This window comes from Oncorhynchus keta, chromosome 4, assembly GCF_023373465.1.
Source record: "Oncorhynchus keta strain PuntledgeMale-10-30-2019 chromosome 4, Oket_V2, whole genome shotgun sequence".
NCBI classification, from domain to species: Eukaryota; Metazoa; Chordata; class Actinopteri; order Salmoniformes; family Salmonidae; genus Oncorhynchus; species Oncorhynchus keta.
Genome location: NC_068424.1, coordinates 54,544,707 through 54,570,130, shown reverse-complemented (window position 1 = coordinate 54,570,130; position 25,424 = coordinate 54,544,707). Strand labels below are relative to the sequence as shown.

The following is a 25,424-nucleotide window of genomic DNA, read 5'->3' as shown; positions in this document are numbered from 1 at the left end:
AAATTATTTTCAGTTACAGTACAAAGTGTGTTTATACCGCATTCCCTACCCGCCGTCCATTGGTTCCATCGTCTGAGAAGGCGGAGTGTACTTCCTGGGAATCACCTTCTGGTGTGTAGCTCTCGTCTAGAGAGCCATGTGCTGGGTCCACCATCATGTACTGTTAACACAGAGCGTCACACACAGAGCGTCACACACAGAGCGTCACACACAGAGCGTCACACACAGAGCGTCACACACAGAGCGTCACACACAGAGCGTCACACACAGAGCGGCACACACAGAGCGGCACACACAAAGCGTCACACACAGACCTGTGTCCCGTTAATGTATCCCTCACTCAGTTTCAGTCGTTCTATGTCCGCATCCCCCAGACGCCCGTTCTGAGGAGGAGAGAGAGAAACCGTCAACCAAGAGAACACTCATATCCACAGGCGTCTTTAGAGACATTATAGAGGATCCAACTGGGTTGTAGTCTAGGCTACAACATCTCCCTACAACCACTCGAACACTGCTGGAGTCATGACAACCAAAGAGACCATGTTCTCTCAATACCTCAGTCATCTACCACATTCAAATACTTTGAAAATGTATCCTTCCTTTCCTTCTCCCTTTGACGTAATCAATGACCAAACCATTGCTTCTTCCACAACTCATTTCACGTTAGATCACTTCAATGAAGGATGGATGGAGGACAAAAAGAGGTGGGTCCATCGCTGTAGTGCAGGCAGACTCACTCATTATTTTATAACTAACCCAAGATAGACCCCAATGTCGTTTCCAATGGGAGCAAATTAATCAGTGGGTAAGGAGTTGGGCAGAGCCAAGCACAAGCTAATGAGATTATATTGGCTCGTTCTAGCATGCATTTGCATATTTCTGTTGGACAACACCTACTCTGTGAAGTGAGCTTGTGCAATAACTCAATTCACCCGTGCACTCAAACTTAGTCAACTGTTTGTAACAGATCAAGTTCAAAAAGAAAATGAGCAAAAAGCCAGCCAAAATCCATCTTGCTCCATCCAACTGCCGGCCACTGGGCTTCCCCTCACCACCTTATTTGGTAGTGAGTGAAACACCAAGCGGATGCTTCACATTTATACATCCGATGAAATATCTACCTCATTGTTCCATCTGTGCTATAGCTGTGTGGCTGTGTGTAGTGCCTACTCTGTCCTCAAGGGGTCAGGCATGTTCATCCACGGTTACAGGAGGAAATGCATATTTCCCTTCACATTCTAAAGCGGTTGTTAACTAGTTAAAAGTAAATGTGTTAAGCACCAAGTTTTTGTCCAAATGTGGCATTATACTTAAATTAGATAAACAAAGACACCTGAACCGGGAAAGGCAAAACCCACCCAGTGACAGTCATGAAACATTGCTTAACACACGGACTAAGCATGGTAGAGAATGACAGGACAACCTTAAACAAATTAGCCCTGCTAGGATGATTTATAAAAATAGGCAACCACTTCACCTTCCCAATCAGTCTGTTTACACAGTAAAATAAAATAAATAAATACATATAAAAAAGGCTTCTCCACATCCCATCACAGCTCTAAATTCATGATAAAGCATAGTGACTTCACTGCTGTGGACAAACACATGATTACATAACATAGGACATAATCATATTCGGCGTTCTTGAAGCAGTTCCTCTTTTAGTTGATACAGTGTATCGTTTAGAATGATGATCTTAGTGGTAGTATGAGGCTGCATGCATGAGAACTGACTGCAGCATTTCAGCTGCAGTTCTGACCACAACATGCTGGGGCAAAGATGAGAATAGCTGTAATTACATGACAGAGGCCTGCAAAAGGTATGCACGGGTGGTATGAAGGTTTTGTGTGAATGTGTGGGGGTGCATTAAGTGTGGTGGTGAGTGACGGCGTTATGCAGAGGTACGTGATGGAAAATGCATGGCCTGTTAAAGCTGTAGAGATATGTAAACACACACAGTGTGTTAAAGGATAAGGGCTGAAATGCAATGCACAGGTACCACACAATTCACGGCGCCAGTGGAGGAACGGAGGGATGGATTATGGGGTTGGATGCGATGGATGGATGGAGGGTGATAACAGCAATCACTGGATGATGGCGGGATGGATAGAAGGAAAGATGAGGGATGCCTGGTCTTTTCGCCTGCATCTAGAAACAGCCCCAGGAAATCTCCCCTGGGGAGACGTGGATGGGGGCTGGGCTGTTACCTGTGTGTGGGGGAGGGGGCGGGACGGGGGGCTGAGCAGGCTCACTCTCCTCCTCTCCTCCTCCAGCGCTCTGGTCAGCTGTTCAAACTGCACCTCCTGCTCCCTCACCGACTCCAGGAGAGCCGCAGCGCTCTCACACTGTTCCATACACTCTACAGAGAGAGCATATACACACACTGTTCCATACACTCTACAGAGAGAGCACACACACACTGCTCCATACACACTACTAGGCTTGGGCAGTATACCGGGGTATTTTTCAATACCGTCAAAACTATTAAAAAGTTTAAAAGTTTCTCAATACATGTTTATATTTGCAACTAGTTAAGTAAATGCCTGCAGACAACTTGTGCAATTCGTTAGGAGATAAGGCAGATTTATTTCTTCATGTCATCCGTCACATTGTACATTAAGATTACAGTAGTTCCCCAGAACAGTCACGCATGTGTTTGTAAATAGCACCACGGGGAAAAGGGGAAGCTGTGTATTGACACAGGTCACATTTTATATTGAAAGTCAGTGTTATGCTTCAATAAAGTGATCAGGGACGGGCAACTATAGTTTTCCTTTCGGCAGAAAATAGCTTCATTTTCAGAGGACAACGGAAGTGGAACTATTTGGCTGGCAGCCACTCAAGTAAATGAGCTTACAATGAAAAAGCAAAGGTCTTTTTAGCAAAAACTATGCATGGCCATATTTCTAATGTTTATCATAGGAAATATAGCTGGCTATATTCTAATGTCATACTTAAAATGAATCTGGTATTTTACTGGTGAAAAGTAGGCTGGCTGTACATGGACAAAAGAAGCTACACAGTCAGAGAAATTCCGCTGATAGAATGCCGGTTGGTGAATTCTCAGAGTAGAGAAGTGCAGCTGAAGCACAAAATGAGTGATGCCGAACAGAAATTAAAATAAGGATTTTAGATCAGTGTTCACAAAAACGCAGCAAGATATTTCTTATGCATTCTTTTTCCTGTGTGAAAAAAACAGAGTTTGGAGTTAACTCAACGCCTAAGTTTAACTTGCTCTTATCTAATTAAGTGGAATAATTAATAAGGTGTATGTATATGTATACATAAGGTGTATGTATATGTAATATGTATCACTTTAGTTTTTTAAAAATTTGCACTCATTACCATATTTAGCTAGTAGCCTCCATGCTAATTCACTACTACTTATGGTCATTTTGTCAGCATTCTGTAATAGATGTTTTTGGCACCCCCTTGAGTACTAAGCCAGTAATACCGTAACTTCCGGGATGAGAAAAGGACAGCATGAAGATATCTGGATACTGCCCAAACATTTTCCGACACTCTACAGAGAGCCATGTTACACACTAAAGAGAACCCCACACACACACACACCCTCCATAGTAGTATGAAAAGCACTAAAGCAAAGAGCAGGAAAACTCACATCTCATGAAATCCCCAAGGTTTGACCAGCTGTCAAAGGTAAGCATGGTGTCATGATAACAGAACTTCAAAACCAGGTTTATCACTATACGCGATTCCAAAACAATGTATGAGCCCGTCACAGAATAGCATTTCAGCCAGAGAGAAACACAGCTACTGCTCTGTTCAATCACTGGGCATCTTTTGAGTTCAATATCATCACAATTGAAAAATGTTAAGTCAATAGTTTAAAGACAGTCATTTATGAATCAATCATACAATCATAATCAATTTGACTTCGGTAAAAACAAACGGTAATAATTTGAATGGTAAATCTATTGATAAACTGGGTAAATCAAGATGTAGCCTAGATCTATTCACAATATAGTTGATTGCATATTATTCAACAGTAGTGTGTGCATGCACTGAGTTGAACTTATTTTAGCTGATTTCATGGGGCTAGAGAGGGATTTTTATTGGCAACTGATCAACAACATTTGTATAGAAGAAACAATTTTATAATAAAGTAATGTAATTTGTGAGTGAGAATATGACTGGCTATGAATCTAGTGGAACCCAGATGGGAGGGAGACTAAGTGAATTAGTAACATTGTTGGTGACAATCAGTTTTAAAAAGCTGCATATGTTGCATTATTGTTTGCATATTATCACAAACAAAGTACTAGGTCAGTGAATTGATGTTTGCGACAGCTGTAAGCTAGCAGGGAAAGTTAGCCTAGTACAATTATAGCTGGAAGATACTGGTATCATCTTGCATTGTAAAGTATTCTCGCCTGTATGGACGTGGTATTGCGAACAGTAATGAACATTTTCAACATTTCGTGTTGCATTAATCAAGTGTGTTAACTTCAGTGCAGCATGCGTGGGGTGCCAACAAAGCAGGCCAGACAGCTCGAGCAATGAATGAGTAAGTGGAGCAGGTACTTTCCTCTTCGTGCTATAAAAGGGGCTGCACTGAAAACACTCACATTAAATACATTTGACAGAAGTACCGAACGTAACAAATTCTAGTAACGAACAGGAGGCTTTTTTTGTATCGAAAAAGTAGAGGATTCTCAGTATTTCTGTGCAACACTAAATAGAAAGAGCAAAAAAGCAGAGATATACACACCTTCGCCAAGGGGTGTGGCTTGGGAGAAGAGGTGAGAGGTCAGGCCAAGGTCAAAGGTGGAGCCCTATTTGCAGGGGCTCATGGGTAGAGTAGATTAAGTTTGCCAACCCACAAGGCCCAGAAAGAGGAAGGTGGATAAGGCAAAAGATACTGCAGAGGGGGACAGAGAGAAACAAAGGAAACAGTGAAAATGCAGATTTAAAAGTTTAAGAAAGAAGGAAGATGATCGCTAAACACTTGAGTATGTAGAATTGAACATGCACGTTGTCAAAGTTAGCATGCATACCTATATAACGTAATGACGCCACGTAACATTGTGCTATATGTGCAACACAGCATTCCTAACCTAGCCCACAATGTCTGCTGTGTGGCTCGAGCAGTCAACAAGTCTAGCAGTCATTTGAAAGAGTAACAGCGAGACAACTCATAGGTGAAACCCATCAACCCCGAGATAATGGAATTCATTGCACTTGACAATCAACTGTTCTCTGTCATGGGTGATGTTGGCTTTCGCGACTGGTCAAGCATCGGTACACACTAACGTTACCAAATGCACCATTGTTCAGATGTTGCCCTACCGTAGTTACACAGAAATAGCGTCACTGCTATTAGCTTCACAACATACTATGGAACACCGTTTGGGTCTTTGTGTGTCAAAAAAGATTGACAATAACACTAAGTGTTCTTTGACCTATGACACGTTAAATAAGCTTTTAATTTGAAACGTTAAATAACAGTTCTATTATAAAATGTTGTGTGTTCTGAATTTGCACATGGAAGCCTAGCGCTACACTATCAGTAGCACTGTCGAAGCTGTACAAAAAAAGTCAGCAAACAAGCAAAAACCAGCCACGAACTGTGTGTTTATAATACCGCGTTGGTAATAAAGCATTATTTGTTCTACCGCAACTTCTGGGGTAGATAGCTAGCTTAGTACAAAGCTAGCGCCAATACAACCAGCCTGAAAAGAAGAAACTGCAGTCATTTTCACTATTCTTAGCAATGATTTAGTAATCCTTGCTAGTAACTATTAGCTAGGTAGCAAATTGTTGCCTATTGAAATTGAACTTCAGTTCATGAAAATAAATAGCAAGCCAGCTACTTATTAACCCTGTTGCCCAAAGCTAACATTATAAACAGGCAGCTAGTGTCACCTGGCTAGTGAGGCTCGACTTGACCGGGTTGAGTAGCAAGCCACAATAAGGATTAGGCACAATAGTGCACTTTGCGGTTAGCCTTAAAAATAAAAGTACCTCTTTGAAAGTGATGTAGAAGGTTACAATTGGTGGAATCATGCCATATTTAGACTAGATAATGTTAAACAGGGTTGGAATGTGAAGCAATGAAATGGGGTATCAGTTAGAGGTCAACTGATTAGATCGGAATGGCCGATTAATTAGGGCAAATTTCAAGTTCTCATACCAATCGGTAATCGGCATTTTTGGACACAGATTTGCCGATTTTTATTTAACTAGGTAAGTCAGTTAAGAATACATTCTTATTTTCAATGACGGCCTAGGAACAGTGGGTTAACTGCCTTGTTCAGGGGCAGAACGACAGATTTTTACCGTGTCAACTCAGGGGATTCAATCTTGCAACCTTACAGTTAACTAGTCCAACGCTCTAACCACCTGATTACATTGCACTCCACGAGGAGCCTGCAGGGCAGGCTGACTACCTGTTACACAAGGGCAGCAAAAAACCATGGTAAGTTGCTAGCTAGCATTAAACTTATCTTATAAAAAACAATCAATCTTAACACAATCACTAGTTAACAACTACACATGGTTGATGATATTACCAGTTTATATCTAGCGTGTCCTGCGTTGCATATAATCGATGCGGTGCCTGTTAATTTCTCATTAAATCACAGCCCACTTCGACAAACGGGTGATGATTTAACAAGCACATTTGCGAAAAAAGTACTGTCATTGTACCAATGTACCTAACCATAAACATCAATGCCTTTCTTTAAAATCAATACACAAGTATATATTTTTAAACATGCATATTTAGTTAATATTGCCTGCTAACATGAAGTTCGTATAACTAGGCAAATTGTGTCACTTCTCTTGCGTTCCATGTAAGCAGTCAGGGTATATGCAGCAGTTTGGGCCGACTGGCTCATTGCAAACTGTGTGAAGTCCATTTATTTCTAACAAAGGCCGTATTTAATTTGCCAGAATTGTACATAATTATGACATAACATTGAAGGTTGTACAACGTAACAGCAATATTTAGACTTAGGGATGTCATCCATTAGATAAAATACGAAACGGTGCTGTATATCACTAAAAGAATAAACTTTGTTTTCAAAAATGATAGTTTCCGGATTCTACCATTTTAATGACCAATGTATTTGTGTGTTATGTTATAATAAAGTCTATGATTTGATAGAGCAGTCTGACTGAGCGATGGTAGGAACCAGCTGACTCGAAAGCATTCATTCAAACAGCAATTTCATGCGTTTGCTAGCAGCTCTTCGCAATGCTTCAAGCATTGCACTGTTTATGACTTCAAGCCTATCAACTCCCGAGATTGGGCTGGTGTAACCAATGTGAAATGGCTAGCTAGTTAGCGGGGTGCGCGCTAATAGCATTTCAAACATCACTCGCTCTGAGACTTGGAGTAGTTGTTCCCCTTGCTCTGCATGGGTAACGCTGCGTCGAGGGTGGCTGTTGTCAATGTGTTTCTGGTTCGAGCCCAGGTAGGAGCGAGGAGAGGGACGGAAGCTATACTGTTACACTGGCAATACTAAAGTGCCTATAAGAACATCCAATAGTCAAAGGTTTACGAAATACAAATCGTTTTGAGAGAAATTGTCCTAGAATTCCGATAATAACTACAACCTAAAACTTCTTACCTGGGAATATTGAATACTCCTGTTAAAAGGAACAACCAGCTTTCATATGTTCTCATGTTCTGAGCAAGGATCTGAAACGTTAGCTTTTTTACATGGCAAATATTGCACTTTTACTTTCTTCTCCAACACTTTGTTTTTGCATTATTTAAACCAAATTGAACATGTTTCATTATTTATTTGAGGCTAAAATGATTTTATTGATGTATTATATGAAGTTAAAATAAGTGTTCATTCAGTATTGTTGTAATTACCATTATTACAAATACATTTTAAAATCTCAATATTTTCTTTATAAATTCATTTTTAAAAATCAAATAAAATCGGTATCGGCATGGGAAATTCATAAGTCGGTCAACCTCTAATATCAGTCTACTGTGACACACAGAACACAACTGAAGAGTTAAACCAAATATTAGCGTTGTTGCTCTTACCGCAGGACTGCGACTGTGAAATAACCTCCCCAGTCAGCCTGTTGTGTGTATTAACATTCATATTGCACTGTACAGCTTTACCTAAGGATTGGAGATCAATAAAATAAGCTAACAGTCTTCTCAATATCCAATATATTTTTTCCACCCCAATGTCCTCAGAGTTATCAGACTCCAAAACAAAACATTGATTTAACTAGGCAAGTCAGTTAAGAACAAACAATAAATGTGGCTCAATTCATAGTTGTTTGAGGCACGCAATAAGAGCTACAATGCTAATTTTCTCTGGGTGTCACTGAGTAGACATACCATGTCAATGACCAACAATCCATAGGTAAGGCTGTACAGTGAAATAAGTACGCCCCAATGCAATTTTAAAGTATAATACATCAAGTGCGACTTCAGATGTCAAATTAACTAATTGTCTTTGGTTGATTTTTATATAACATCTCAACCTCGATTAGCATGATCTATTCAATTACGGCATAAATCTACTATTTGTATTAATTTGCATCACTGTCAATAACATACTTTAATTTTGTAGGCTAACTACAAAGTCCACTTATTTACAATGACGCCTACCCTGTCCAAACCCAGACGATGATGGGCCAATTGTGCGCCTCCCTATGGGACTCCCAATCACAGCTGGCTGTGACACAGCTTGGATTCGAACAAGGGATGGTAGTGACGCCTCTTGCACTGAGACGCAGTGCCTTAGACCTCTGCGTCCATGTGCGTTAACTGTACTAGAATTCTTAAAAAAGGCTGCAAAATGTTTAAATATATCAGGTTTTTTGGCAAGGAAACTATTAGATATTGTATTGGCCAAAAATGTCATATTGGCGCATCACTAATTTATTTCTTAATTCCATTCATTTACTTGTATATATGTGTGTGAATTGTTTTTAGATAATACTGCACTGTTGGAGCTAGGAACACAAGCATTTCTCTACACCCGCAATAACATCTGCATGTGACCAATAAAATGTGATTTCTGTTCATTTGTAGAAAAAGCCCAGTGGCTATCCTGCCAGACAATACACACACCTATTTTACACTAGCTTTAACAGTACAGTAGCTGTGGCTCAGTTGAGACTGCAGCTTGTCTGGGCCAGGCGAAACACACCGTCAGCAGAGAGACAAGAACACCAACTCCCAGGATCCATCTCCTCTCCTTTGTTTAATGCCCTCCAGTACTGTCCGTCCATCCCTCCCCCAGCCCATTTCTCACTCACTCTCCCAACCTCACCTTAAGCCCCTTCGCTCCTTTTTCTCTCTACCAATCTCTATCCATCCTCTCCCCCTCTGTCAACGTCCCCTCTTTCATCCCTCTCCCTCACTGTTTTTCATTCCAGCCTCTTCAGAGCACACAATAGAACGGAATACAGTATTATCAGAGCCAGACAAACAGGCTCAGACAGTAGTAATTACTCTTATCTGCTGATAAAACATTCATCCACCCATTGGTTCCTGGTTTAAAAAAAGGTTACTATACCAAGGCTCCACACACAAACAAGCACAGACATACACCTGTCAAACCGGTTATGCTAGGGAGGGGCATGGGGAGAGACGGAGGAGACCACATTTCTTTGTCTTTCAGTCTGACACAAACAGACACAGGACTCTTGGTATACTAGTGCCTCTCTCAACAGCTACTGAAAACCAGGAGTAAGAGCTGTGGTTTAAGGGTCAGCCATATCGGGAAATCTGACTGCCGATGGGTACTTAGCACCTGTACCCAGAGAGCCGTCAGTTAACAGTTAACTCCGATTTGCTTCTTTTAAATACTCAAGGCCACAAGGTGGCAGTAGCTTGTTTGACTTGTGCCTGATGCAGCTAATGTACGCTAACTGGCAAGTTACACTAACGTTGCTAGCTAGCCATTTTGTAATAAGCCGTTGTTGACACTAACCAGATAGCCACAACTAGATAACTAGCAACATCATTAAAACACAATGGATTTGTAAAACATTTAAAAATTAATAAAGCAGCTACCAGTTAGCTGTCGAGAGTCAATGGAGTAGCTAGCTAGCTATGTTGTACAAAATGGCTATTCTAACCATTTAGCTAACATTAGATAGCAAGAGAAATAGCAGTTTGGGATAATGGAGAGTGAATTAAATTATTTCTTCATCTTGAGATGGCTAGCTTGGTAGAGCATTTAGTGTTGTGTGCATTGTACTTCCTGGCTCAGTAAGAAAGCTAATGTTAACTAGCTAAGTAATGAAAAGGTGCACATTAACAACCTAACAAAATTCCTTCTATGACAAAACTCCTTAGCTAGAAGTAAAGATTTGCTTTAGAAAAAAAAATGCAACTTTGTTATAGTTTGAACAATTGATGAAAAGGGAGTGGTTTACACTGAGAAAAGTGCCCTCTGTCACTTCTGTCAGCGCATACACTGATTGACTCAAAGTCAAATTCTCGGCCATGTTTAGGCCACTGACGAGCATTGAGATTCTACAAGTAGAAACAGCAGGGGTGTAATCAATACGCAGATTGTGTTGCTAAACATTTTACAACAGACACCATTTAATCCAAAAGAAAAACGCAACCAAGAGTTTTGCCAAATTACCGTACGACAGGTCACGTATTCACCCTGCACACCCTAACTAATAAACAAAACAGCAATATCTTCATGCTTGGATTAAAAAATATATATATTTAAAAAGGCTGATTCAATTTGGCCCTGTGGTCTTTCCACAGGACCAGGTGGTGAGACAGGGATTAAGCCCCACCCTCAACATATATCAAAGAATTGGAGGGCACAAGAACAGTCAGCAGCACCCAGCCTCACCCTACTAGAATCTGAAGTCAAACGTCTGTTCGCTGATGATCTGGTGCTTCTGTCCCCAACCAAGGAGGGCCTACACAGCACCTATATCTTCTGCATAGATTCAGTCAGACCTTGCATAGATGGGCCATGACCATAAATCTCAAAAATGGTGTTCCAAAAAAATAAAAGCCATCACCTACAGAGAAATGAACCTGGAGAAGAGAACCCTAAGGAAGCTGGTCCAAGAGCTCTGTTCACAAACAGAACCAAAAGAGATCCAGGAACGCAAAACACAATTAGACCCAACCAAAATCAGGAGAAACAAAAAGATAATTACTTGACACATTGGAAAGCATTTACCAAAAAAACAGAGCAAACTAGAATGCTATTTGGCCCTAAACAGAGAGTACACAGGGGCAGAATACCTGACCACTGGGACTGACCCAAACTTAAGGAAAGCTTTGACTATGTACAGACTCAGTGAACATAGCCTAGCAATTGAGAAAGGCTGCTGAAGGCAGACATGGCTCTCAAGAGAAGACAGGCTATGTGCCCACTGCCCACAAAATGAGTTGAAACTGAGCTGCACTTCCTAACCCCCTGCCAAATGTATGGCCATAGAGACACATATTTCCCTCAGATTACACAGACCCACAAATAAATTAAACAAATCCAATATCTATTGGATGAAATACCAGAGTGTACAATCACAGCAGCAAGATTTGTGACCTGTTGCCTCAAGAAAAGGGCAACCAGTGAAGAACAAACCATTGTAAATACAACCTGTTTATTTTCCCTTTTGCACATCATGACAACGCTGTATATAGACATGACATTTGAAATGTCTTTTCTTATGAAACTTGTGTAATGTTTACTGTTAATTTATAGCTTATTTCACTTTTGTGTTATCCAATTCACTTGCTTGGCAATTTAAACATTGTTTCCCATGCCAATAAAGCCCGAACAGAGGTGTATTGTGAAATGGGAGGGGTGGGGGGGGCTGACTCACAGTTTCACCTGTGGGGGACTGAGTGTGTGAGAACGAGAAAGAAGCGGAATGAGAGAAAAATAGTGAGAGAAAGTGTCCGAGCCACAGAGAGCAAGGGTAGAGATCAGGCCAGCATGGAATGTGATGACATCACTGAGTAGAACTGCCCTTTAAACAATAGAAATAGTACCTCTAGCTGCCTCGTCGGCTCCCGTCTGATGACTCACCACACACACAAATCCCATTCCACATCTATTACAGGCAGATTCCCACTTCCTTGTTGCTTTTTGCTCTGCTTCTCCAGAAGAAGAATGGTGGAGGTGAAAAAAAATAAATATATATATATATATATATATAAAAAAAGGAGGTAGGATGGATGACAGACAGGGGCAGAAAAGGCAGCTAGAGATACAATTTCTATTGTTTAAAAAAGGGATGAATATTTCAAGCGGGTTGCTTTATTTTGGAATAGAGGGGTTCAGGAATCAGAGATGAGGGGTGTGATGAGGATGGATGACATCATTTTAACAAACACACAGCCAAAGGCCACTGCCCACCTGCACAAACTCTTGTCCAGTAACACATGCCCTTATATGGGAAGACGCAGTACAACAGCACGGAACTGTTGTTATCTACCCTACAGCCAGGAGAGAAAGAGGGGAGGAGGAGAGAGAAGATAAGGAGTGCGGAATAAAATAAAGTGAAGCTTACATTCCTCAGACTGTGTCGGCTCAAATCGCTACTAAAGTCCCTAGTTAAGACACAACAAACCGTAGTAGGAGAACTGTGGGTTCAATATGGAGACAGTAACATCTCAAGGCAAGCCTGGGTCACAGTGACCCATTCACAAAGCGAGCAAAACCAAGTCTGGCATTCCACACAGTCTCATTCATTTAGTGAAACCTATCATTACCACTCAAATCCAAATGTTTGTCATCATTTACAAATAAGGAATGTGCGAGTGTTTGAGCATGTTTTTTTTTTGTTCATTGGTGTGTGGGTCTGCGTGTCTGAGTGTAAACCACAGAGAGTGGGGAATTCGCAGCTGTTGGTTTGAGAGGCCACTGGAACAATGAGAAGTTTGTGTGAGTGAGCACAAGCGTGAAAGCGTTAGAGTGCGGTTTAGGCTGTGTGTGTTTAAGGGGGGCTGAACTTACTGATTTTGCCTCTGCTTCAATCATCCATCATGTTGCACACCTTTCAGTTCCCCTTAAATGTTTTCAATATTTGTATTGAATTTATAAAATGTTGTGCAATTGTTCAATATTTTCCCTTGTAGAGGCCAGATTTAGACATAACACCAAGTTTATGTAGCTGAAGAAAGGGATGCAAACTGGTGAGGGCCCAAAAAGGCAACACTGTTGCACCAAAACATGCAAAAACAATCCCTGTTTGGGGGAAATGCAGGTTAACTAATTAAACAAGAAAAATATCAAGTGGTTCATGGGAACCTAACTCAGAGTTTAAAAAATGTAAAGAGAGCAATCCAATGTTATTAGTTGCCTAGACTTTACTTCAAATGACAATTAAGTAGAGGAAAAAACCCATTAATATTGCAATTAGCCATGACAGCCTTTATAATAGAACGCTTGTGACCACACACACCAACCTAAATATTGCACTTGGGAAAAAACATCTTAAAGTAGAAATATAATTAAACAAAAGGGCATTCTTTTTGCTCTATTATAATGGCCACTATAGTAGACGATCAAGTGCACAAGGCTACATGTGTGCAAAAACAATGACTGATTAAAAAAAAAAGAAGAGTAATAATCCCCCCTCACTCACACGTGTTACCGTCAAGTGCAACACGACAAGCCATATCTTTGCCTGTGGACATCTGTTCTACAATGTGCCAGCAGAGCATGATACACTTTGTTGGCATAATTGATCTCTTTCAGGCAGAGTACACCTAGCATACACCTTTTCATCCACTGTATTGAAAAAGTGAGAAATAGGGAAGGTATGTGGTGTTCCTTTCACCTCTATAACTCATGAGGTGCTGATGCTGTAACTAGCACAGTGGTTGTCTATTTGCTCTTCAGTAGTGTGCTGCATTCAGTTATATGAACGACTGGCTGAGCCTTGGATACAGCCAGTATTTTTCCAAACGCACAGCACTCGTTTGCTTACAGCCAGAAGTGTGATTCAAAGCCAAGCCCCCTGCCCAAACTTCTCATCAGATCTACACTAATCACATAGGTTAATGACGCACTGATATGACATTTTTGGCAGATGCCCCATATTTTCTTTAGAAAGAGTTTCCAGCTGTTTTTTTGAAAACATTAGCCAGAAACTGTAGTTTTTCTAGGTGGCTCCCATTTTGGCTGTAGTGTTTCCAAGCGCATGGAAGAGAGCGCGTTCTTTGGTATTTTTCTCCGGGAAAGACCATAACGATTCTCCGTCTTAAATTTGATTGTTTATTTACGTATTACGGTACCTAAGGTTTGATTATAAACATTGTTTGGAAAAGTTTATTAGTAACATTTTGGATGAATGGGAAACTTGGTCGATTATTGACTGAAGCGCGCCAGCTGAACTGAGTTTGTATGGATATAAAGAAGGACATTATCAAACAAAAGGACCATTTGTGATGTAACTGGGACCTTTTGGAGTGCCAACAGAAGAAGATCAAAGGTAAGTCTTTTTTTATATTGTTATTTCTGGCTTTTGTGAAGTTTCTAAAACTTTTGATACATGTCTGAGTATAACAGAACTTACTTAGCAGGCGAAACCCTGAGGACAAACCATTCAGATTTTTGGGGGGGTCACTGTCTCTTCAGTGAGTTTTCATGGGGAATCCAGATTTCTAATCAACTTTCCTGCAGTTCCTACCACTTCCACTGGATGTCACCAGTCTGTAGAAACTGGTTGAGGTTTTTCCTTTGTGCATTGAAGAAGTAGCACAGCTCAGAACGAGAGTCAATTCATGTGTAATTTTTGATCGAGGCGCGTGACCAGAAAAGCGTCAGTTTGGTTTCCTCCTGTATTGAACACAGATCATCCAGTCTTCAATTTGATCGATTGTTTACGTTTAAAAATACCTAAAGTTGTATTACAAAAGTAGTTTGAAATGTTTTGGCATAGTTTACAGGTAACTTGAGATATTTTGTAGTCACGTTGCGCAAGTTGGAACCAGTGTTTTTCTGGATCAAACGCGCCAAATAAAATGGAAATCTTGGATATATATATATAGACAGAATTAATCAAACAAAAAGGACCATTTGTGATGTTTGGGACATTTTGGAGTGCCAACAAAAGAAGTTCATCAAAGGTAAGGCATGAATAATATTTTTATTTCTGTGTTTTGTGTCGCGCCTGCAGGGTTGAAATATGCTACTCTCAATGTTTACTGTTATGCTATCATCAGATAACAGCATTTTATACTTTCACCGAAAAGCCTTTTTTGAAATCGGACATGTTGGCTGGATTCACAAAGAGTGTAGCTTTAATTTGCTATCTTGCATGTGTGATTTACTGAAAGTTTGATTTTTATAGTATTTTATTTGAATTTGGCAATATTTTCCCTGGCTATTGGCCAGGTGGGACGATTGCATCCCACCTATCCCAGAGAGGTTAATTAACAAGAAGTAAAGCTTAATTTTGATGTATTACACTTGTGATTTTATGAAAGTTAAATATTTATAATACTGTCGTTTGAATTTCGCGCTCTGCAATTTCACCGGATGTTGGCCAGGTGGGACGGTGCCCATCGCAATTCAACAGCTCAGACACAAGAGGTATGTGGCAGGGTCTACAGTCAATCAAGCATTACAAAAAGAAAACCAGCATCGTAGCGGAACAGGATGTCTTGCTCCCAGACAGACTAAAGAACTTCTTTGCTCGCTTTGAGGACTATACAAATACAGTGCCACGGCCCGCTACCAAAACCTGCAGACTCTCCTTCACTACAGCCGACGTGAGTAAAACATTTAAACGTGTTAACCCTCGCAAGGCTGCAGGCCCAGACGGCATCGCCAGCCGCTTCCTCAGAGCATGCGCAGACCAGCTGGCTGGTGTGTTTACGGACATATTCAATCAATCCTTATTCCAATCTGCTGCTCCCACATGCTTCAAGAGGGCCACCATTGTTCCTGTTCCCAAGAAAGCTAAGGTAACGGAGCTAAACAACTACTGCGTGTAGCACTCACTTCCGTCATCATGAAGTGCTTTGAGAGACTAGTCAAGGACCATATCACCTCCACCCTACCTGATACCCTAGACCCACCCCAACCCACCCCAATTCACAACAGAACAAAGGAGACGATTGTGGACTTCAGGAAACAGCAGAGGGAGCACCCCCCTATCCACATTGACGGGACAGTAGGAGAGTAGTAACTTTTAAGTTCCTCGGTGTACACATCACGGACAAACTGAATTGGTCCACCCACACAGACAGCGTGGTGAAGCGAGCCTCTTCAACCTCAGGAGGCTGAAGAAATTCGGCTTGTCACCAAAAGCACTCACAAACTTCAACAGATGCACAATCGAGAGCATCCTGTCGGGCTGCATCACCTCCTGGTACGGCAGCTGCTCCGCCCAGAACCGTAAGGCTCTCTAGAGGGTAGTGAGGTCTGCACAACGCATCACCGGGGGCAAACTACCTGCCCTCCAGGACACCTACATCACCCGATGTCACAGGAAGGCCATAAAGATCATCAAGGACGACAACCACCCGAGCCACTGCCTGTTCACCCCGCTATCATCCAGAAGGCGAGGTCAGTACAGGTGCATCAAAGCAGGGACCGAGAGACTGAAAAACAGCTTCCATCTCAAGGCCATCAGGCTGTTAAACAGCCACCACTAACATCAAGTGGCTGCTGCCATACATGTTAAAAAAAATGCATCCCTAGCCACTTAATAATGTTTACATACCCATCTCATGTATATACTGTACTCTATACCACCTACTGCATCTTGCCTATGCCGTTCTGTACCATCACTCATTCATATATCTTTATGTACATATTCTTCATCCCATTACACTTGTGTGTATAACGTAGCTGTTGTGAAATTGTTAGGTTAGATTACTCGTTGGTTATTACTGCATTGTCGGAACTAGAAGCACAAGCATTTTGCTACACTCGCATTAACATCTGCTAACTATGTGTATGTGACAAATAAAATTTGAGTTGAGAAGTTAATGGTGTCCGGACCCATCTATGTGAAACTATCCACAATAAGGATAAGCCACAATAGTGGACTTTGCGGTTAGCCTTCAAAATAAAAGGTATGGCAATTTTACTATTTGTGTTAATTTGCATCACTGTCAATTACATAGTTGTATTTTAAAAGCTAACCGCAAAGTCAGCTATTGTGGCTAGCTTCGCAACACATAACCCAGTCAGGTTGAGCCTCACTAGCCAGATGAAGCAAGCTGGCTGCTTATAACATTCATGAGGTAGGAAAATGATGTGGATATATTGAAGCAACATGTGAAGACATCAATCAGGAAGTTAAAGCTTGGTCGCAAATTGGTCTTCCAAATGGACAATGACCCCATGCATACTTCCAAAGTTTTGGCAAAATGGCTTACGGACAACAAAGTCAAGGTATTGGAGTGGCCATCACAAAACCCTGACTCAATCCTATAGAAAACATTTGACCCAACAATTTAAAAGGCAATGCTACCAAATACTAATTGAGTGTATGTAAACTTCTGACCCACTGGGAATGTGATGAAATAAATAATTCTACTATTATTCTGACATTTTACATTCTTAAAATAAAGTGGTGATCCTAACAGACCTAAGACAGAGAATATTTACCAGGACTTAATATCAGGAATTGTGAAAACTGAATTTAAATGTATTTGGCTAAAGTGTATGTAAACTTCCGACTTCATCTGTAGATAAAAAAAATGTTTTAAAACATCTCTATGTCGCTTTAAGCAGATTCCTAGTCGACTTACCGCTGCATCATACCCTTTCCAAGTAAGTAGTAAGATATTTTAGCCTTAAAGCCTATCGGAAGTCAGCTGTGAGTATCGCTGAACAATAACATTGCTGCCCCCCCCCACCATTCCCTTCCTAAGAAACAGGATGTTATGGATTCTCCTTTAGGGATGAATGAATACATGAGTGGTATTCACTGAAGATAAGCAGCAGAGTGCGCACAAGCCTTTGTTCCACACCCGATTCAGCTCTTCAAGCTAAGTTCTCTTAATTCACTGACCTTGGCTGGACTATGGGGTATAGCAACAGTACAAAGTTGCCACTAATCTCGCTGCCACTACCTGTGGTCACTGTTCTTTCGCTTCCATCTATGATTTTGAGGCTTCTACCTTCACCCCTAACCGCCCTCCCACTCGTGTTGAGGAAGTAAACTAATCAATAAAACCTGTAAGAGGAAGAAAAAGCAGATGCTACTGCAACAACCAACCATTACCTCAACTGCACTGACGTCAATATCTCTAGGTCACCATGTCAGCAGATAAAAGCAGAGCGCCTTAGGCTCAATGATAAAGAATACATGTGCACTCCGACGCACATAGGCCTGATACAACACTGACACATCACGGGTCATATCATCCTGTCTGATTCTGCAGCAGTCAATGTGACTCACCCTAGCCAGGAGACATCAGAATACAGCGTAGCATTCATGCATTAGTTATTAACCCGAAATCTTGGTTACTTTTTGGGTGAAACAACTAACTAGCCTGACGTCCATTTAATTATTTGATTTCCATTTTGCTCTCGTTTTTTTCTGTGTGATCAATGCACAGTTTCTGTAGAGATCTCACATTTCAGGCTTGATCTGATTGATGTAGTAGTTTCCATCATGCAAATTCTCTACAATTAATTACCATGTAATTACCACGATTACAGCTGTGAGTCTTTCTGGGTACGTCTCCTAGAGCTTTCCACAACACGATTGTGCAACATTAGCCTTTTTTATTTACAAAATTCTGGTTATAGATCATTGCTAAACCATCATTTTCGGGTCTTTCCATAGATTTAAGTCAAAACTAACTTGGCCACTCAGGAACATTCACTGTCTTGCTAAGCAACTAGTGTAGATTTGACATTGTGTTTTAGGTTATTGTCCTGCTGAAAAACGTGAACAACATCTCCCAGTGTTTGGTGGAAAGCAGACAACCAGGTTATCCTCTAGGGTTCTGCCAGCGCTTAGCGCCATTCCGTTTCTTCTTTATCCTAAGAAACTCCCAAGTCCTTAACGATTACAAGCATACATGTAACATGAAGTCGCTACTACAGTGCCTTCGCACGAATAGGTATTCAGACACCTTCCCATTTCTCACATTTCTTACATTAGTCTTATTCTAAAATGGATTTTAATTCTCAAACTACACACAATAGCCCATACTGAGAAAGTGAAAACAGGTTTAGAAATGTTTGCAAATGTATTAAAAATAAACACCTTATTTACATAAGCATTCATATCCTTTGCTAAGGTGCATCCGGTTTCCATTGATCATCTTTGAGATGTTTCTACAACTTGACTGGAGTCCACCTGTGGTATATTCAAATGATTGGACATGATTTGGAAAGGCACACACCTGTCTATATAAGGTCCCACAGTTGACAGTGCATGTCAGAGCAAAAGCCAAGCAATGAGGTCGAAGGAATAGTCCGTAGAGCTCCGAGACAGGATTGTGTCGAGGCACAGATCTGGGGAAGGGCACAAAAACATGTCTGCAGCATTAAAGGTCCCAAAGAACAGTGGTTTCCATCCCTACAATGAAGCATGGTGGTGGCAGCATCATGCTGTGGGGATGTTTTTTCAGGGACTGGGAGACAAGTCAGGATCGCGGGAATTATTAGACAAAGTCGGCGAGCATCGAGACCTCCATTGCCCTCTGATTTGTAACTGAACTGTAATGTCCTGTTTCTCGTAGTCGTGGCTGAACATGGACATTATACACCTCACTGGCTTTTCCATGCATCGTTAAGATCAGACGGCAGCCTCGGGTAAGATGAGTGGTACGTCTCTTTTACCAACAGCTGGTGCAAAATCTCTAAATGTTAAAGTCCCAAGTTGCACACCTCAGAATACCTCAAACTGCAGATCAGACTATGTAACAGAAGTGTTCTATATTTTTCTGTATAGGGCCATTAGCAAACAAGAAAATGCACATCCAGAGGCAGCATTTCTCATGGCAAGTGATTTTAATGTAGAGAAACAAATCCGTTTGACCTCATTTTTACCAGCATGTCACCTGTGTAACTAGATGCCAAAAAAATATTTACTCTATGTCACCTTTACTCCACACACAGAAACCCATACAAATCTGACCATAACGTGATTCCTGTTCACAAGCAAAATAACTCACAACAGGAAGTACACGCTCAATTACAGAAGTGATCCAATGAAGCACAGACTGGAATATGTTTACATGTTTCACATCAGTCACCAGCTTCATTAATAAGTGCATCGACGACATCGTCCCCACAGTGACTGTACGTACATATCCAAACCAGAAGCTATGGAGGAAACAGCCACACTGAGAGCTGCCGCTTTCAAGGAGTGGTATACTAATCCGGACGTGTAAGAGAAATCCCGCCGTGACCTCATCAAACAGGCAAAGCTTCAATAAAGGAGTAAGATCGAATCGTACTGCGCCGACTGACGCTCGAAAGTGGTAAAATTTGCAAACTATCACAGAATAGAAAAACGATACCCAGCCTCAGGCTGCCCTACCAGACGAGCTAAATGCCTTCCATGCTCACTGCGAGGCAAGCGACACTGAACCACGCATGAGAGCACCAGCAGTAGCGGACAACTGATCGCGCTTTACGTAGCCAATGTGAATAAGACCTTTAACCTTTTCCCACGTGAGTTTCAACTATCTTTACCGGTCACCCCAGCGTGAGTTTTGTTATGCGCTTGATGTCAGAATGCACTCAATGTTCCAAAATGTGATTGTTACAGGACAGTTAACCCATGCTGCCCTCAAACCTGGGCATGCTGCCTGCAAATTATAGGCTGTTTCAACTTGTCAATATCAAATTATTTTTAACCAGTTTTATTTTCTACCAACAGTTTGAATTGAGGTATGTTCTGCTGATGCGGACCATTTACATTTGAGGCGTTACTGAACCGGACAAACCTCTATTCGACGAGAGCCCAAGAACAAACTTTCCCTCCCTGGCACATTTTCCGGCTGGCGCCTGCATTGCCTTCACTACTAACAACTTTGGACATGTTTGAGTTCCTATCAAAGTAAGTTCCTTATCACGTTACCATTATAGTTTCTGTATATAGTGTCGTCATTTCTACTGTAGCACACAGTATGCATGTATGGAGCATTATGTATTTACTGTTATATTCACATTTTCAAGTACTGGTGACAAGTCATACATTGCATAGATTGTAATGGACACGTGTGTAAAATACTTTTTTGAAGGTTGTACTGATTATGATGAGCTAATACTAAGCTAATTGTCAGCTATGTTTTTTGATATCATGAAATGCATTCTGGTTGTCACACCTGTTAGACCAAAGACGTAATAACAAAACGAGGGTTACACTTTCAGAAATGAATGATGGTAGATCACACACCCATTCAACATGCATCCTGCAAACAGACCCAAATCATCTTGTAACCTTTCCATAATCGCTTGACACTAAAAAAAAACACGCTGCGGCACAAACAAATACCCATCGTCTGTTAACTTACTGTAATTGCTATAAGCTAATTAATATCATGGTTTCTGTCAGCCAAGAGTTAACTAAATATGACCGCTTGTATTAGGTCATGCTTTCCTCAGTTAGTGGTACATTTTGCAATGTAGCCTACATTTTCCCGGTTTGGATGAGAATGGTGTTATGCTGTCGCTACTTCTGTGAATGTCTGAACATTGCATACCAAAACAAAGCTGCTCACATTGATGACATTACATTTTAAAAACTGTTGGTGCAAAATGCTTGTGAAAAAAAAAAGGGTGGCCAGCTCAAACGCTGACTGTTGCCTCAATCCTAAAAGGACATTCTAAATAAGTGTTCTAATCACACCGGTTTGAGCGCACAAGGCCAGGACCACTGCAAAATGATCACACCCATGTGTTCATACATGTCAAAGGGTTAAAACAAGTAAACATTCCACAAGGCTGCAGTGCCAGACTGATTACCAGGACACGTACTCCAAGCATGCAATGACAGTCTGGTGGGTGTCTTCACTCTTCCTCAACATCAGCAAGACAAAGGAGCTGATTGTGGACTACAGGAAACGGAAGGACGAGCACACCCCATCCACATCGATGGGGCTGTAGGAGAGCAGGTTGAGAGCTTTAAAAACTCAGTCCACATCACTAAGGAATAAAAATGGTGCACACACACCTTCGAGAAGGTACGGCAACACGCTTCACCCTCAGGAGGCTGAAAAGACTTGGCATTGGCCCTCAGATCTTCAAAAAGTTCTCCAGCTGCACCATTGAGAGCATGTTGACTGGCTGCGTCAAAACTTGATATGGCAACTACTTGACATCCGACCGCAGGGCGCTACAGAGGGTACAGCGTACGGTCCAGTACATCATTGGGCCAATCTCCCTGCCACCCAGGACCACTATACCAGGTGTCAGAGGATGGCCCTAAAAATGGTCAGACTCCAGCCACCCAAGTAATAGACTGTTCTCTCTGCTACTGCACAGCACCGATGCACCAATTCTGGAACCAACAGGACCCTCTACAGCTCCTACCACCAAGTGTAAGACTACTAAATAGTTAACCAAATAGCTACCCGGACTACCTGCATTGACCCTCTTTGCACTAACACTTGACTCGCCACATTCGCTGCTGCTACTGTTCATTATCTATCCTGTTGCTTGGTCATTTTACCCCTACCCTATCTATATGTACATATCTACCTCGTACCCTATCTATATGTACATATCTACCTCGTACCCCTTCACATCGACTCAGTACTGGTCACCCATGTTTAAAGCCAAGTTATCATCATTCATTGTGTATTTATTCTTTATGTTATTATTTTTCACATATTTCTTTGTGTTGGGCTCGTAAGTAACCATTTAACTGTTCGTCTACACCCGTTTACGAAGCATTGACAAATATAATTTGATTGCTTTAAAGACTATAACCTCTAGACAACTCATCTGGTCACACAAACATCGCCTGTAGAATATCAACCTCAGCTACTTCACAACAACTAAAACATGGTCTGTTAGAGTACACATACACACTCGGTGCTCTCCTGTTCCACCTGCACTGCATCACAGTGACAGTCTCAGGGAGTTCCCTTGTTGACTGTTATCAGACTGTGAAACACCTGCACCAGACTTGACTGATATACCCAAATTAATTCCAACATCACCTCACATGAACAAGCAACAAACAGTGACTTAAATGGCTTCCTTGGCTAGACATGAAATACAAATGCCAATAATTACAACCCAATTAGATCCTTGGGGTTGGATCCTTCTTATTCGAAGCACATGTCGACAGTTCATCCCGCCCAACCTTTTCCCTAACAAAACAAGTCCACTCAGGAACCACCAGAACAGGTTAGCTGACAGGGGGAAAACACCTGTTGGGGAATTCAACTTGAAGACCACCCGAACCACTACAACAGTTATATGCAGCCATACACATTGTATAAATAACTGTTAATGACAAAAACAACCAAAGGCAATAGCAAACATCTAATTAAATATGGTCGAGGGAGAACTTGTTCTTAGTTCAGGCTTTGGTTTATCTTATAATCCTTCACATGGGGAGAAAATATGGGACAACTCAACCACCCTTACCTGTGTCAGGTGTAGTCAATACTGTATGCTTGCTTGTCCCCTCGTTTGAAGTGGGGCTGTTGTCACCACACTTCAGACACTAAAACGACAAGAACATAGAAGTTACCGCGAAGGTTTAACAGTGAAAATTTTAAGTTAAACACTCCAGTCTTGCATAGTGACTAGTAAAATTAATGAGTTGGACAAACCAAAAAGGTATTTTTGACCAACCAGACATAGAAACACGAAAAACACTTCGCTAGCCATTATTGTTAGTCAGCAAGGACATTCATATGGCAATCGTGCCAAAATAAGTGTTTAGATTTTTTTTGTACCTACAAAATGTTATTTTGCTTAAATTGATAGGTTTAACAGCCAGTTAAATTAGGTCGATTGAGGCCAGGATTATGTAAAATTCAAACAAAAGATCACTCGGTGCATGGGCATTCGGGGAACGATGGCGACCTGGATTTTCAGATGGGTTTTCTTCCAAACATATCTAGTTCACAGTAACTAGCTACGTTGAGCTAATAAAAACAATGGAATACCGTCAGCTAGCTAGTTATGAATTAACGTTACAAGGATGCAGCAAGTTTATTTCTAAAACTCGCGGCTAGTTCGTTTAGTTGACCAGTTAGCTAACAAGAGGATTAGCTAACAAAGTTATCGTTAGCTGGCTAGCTTGTTTGACTAGCTAACCAGTTTACTAACCATCCATGGTGTGCCTAGATTAGCAGAAACTAACTGGCAAGCTAACGTTAGTTGCTAACACACCGAGCAGTCTTGAGTTTGAATTTAAACGAACCTTTGCACGCTGGTTAAAATGTTTGGTAACTAGCTAGATAATAGGTCCTCCGCCTCCACTTGTGGTAGACACTGGCCTCCTAGACAGACTTCAAGCTGGCTATCCGTGTAGAGCGGAATTTGGGCGTTTTAACCCCAATCACGGGCATTGGAAAAGTCGTGCTTATCTGTGCCCCAGTGACCACTCCTTGACGACACTGCGGTTTGCGAAGTAAAACACTGCCAAACGATCCATTCAATAGGCTTGTATATTTTTTTTAACTTACATATCCGTCTCGTATTCTCGGCCTCTTCCTAACGTATTTATTTTATCCCCGTTTCTTTTTCTTCTTCTTTCCTGGTTTCTCGGTCAAACTCGGTCGGAGCAAAGCAACGGGACGAATACATAGGGGCTAGAGGGCGGGCATAACAGATAGATTTTTTTTATATACCGTAAATACGGATAACAGTTGGCCGAACAAGATTCCGCCCAAGTAATGGTGTCACAGGTTGCAGAATGAACAGTCAGGAGCACAAAGCACACTAGAAATCTCCACAAATATCCAACTGAATGGACATTAAACATTTTTATTTATTTATATATATATATATATATATATATATATATATATATATAGGACATTGGGACATTCCTTACATTGTTGGGGGGTGAGTCTCGGACATTTCACAATTTCAACATCAAGTTTTGAACCCATCCCAATTGAAAAATATATATACATACAGTGGGGTAAAAAGGTATTTAGTGAGCCACCAATTGTGCAAGTTCTCCCACTTACAAAGATGAGAGAGGCCTGTAATTTTCATCATAGGTACACTTCAACTATGACAGACAACATGAGGGAAAAAAATCCAGAAAATCACATTGTAGGATTTTTAATGAATTTATTTGCAAATTATGGTGGAAAATAAGTATTTGGTCAATAACAAAAGTGTATCTCAATACTTTGTTATATACCCTTTGTTGGCAATGACAGAGGTCACAAAGTTTTCACACACTGTTGCTGGTATTTTGGCCCATTCCTCCATGCAGATCTCCTCTGGAGCAGTGATGTTTTGGGGCTGTTGCTGGGCAACACGGACTTTCAACTCCTTCCAAAGATTGTCTATGGGGTTGAGATCTGGAGACTGGCT

At 41.2% G+C, this 25,424-nt stretch overlaps 1 protein-coding gene across 13 annotated transcripts in view; it reads right to left on the bottom strand.

Moving 5' to 3' along the window:
* LOC118378218 (catenin delta-1-like) overlaps nt 1-24,716 on the bottom strand; it is a 37,668-nt gene extending 12,952 nt beyond the window's left edge. For 3 of the 13 annotated variants that reach the window (XM_035765186.2, XM_035765228.2, XM_035765223.2), the window contains exons 1-6: nt 24,560-24,716; nt 23,511-23,589; nt 4,733-4,882; nt 2,208-2,359; nt 315-383; nt 38-160 (exon numbers count right to left, since the gene is read on the bottom strand). In XM_035765186.2, the coding sequence (XP_035621079.2) occupies nt 38-160; nt 315-383; nt 2,208-2,354 (339 nt within the window). In that variant the 5' untranslated portion in view covers nt 2,355-2,359; nt 4,733-4,882; nt 23,511-23,589; nt 24,560-24,716. Of the gene's footprint in view, nt 1-37; nt 161-314; nt 384-2,207; nt 2,360-4,732; nt 4,883-23,510; nt 23,590-24,294; nt 24,536-24,559 lie in introns of those variants that run through there. The other 10 variants (XM_035765216.2, XM_035765200.2, XM_035765247.2 and 7 more) reach the window with 10 other exon arrangements.
* Between the last annotated feature and the right edge of the window lie 708 nt (nt 24,717-25,424).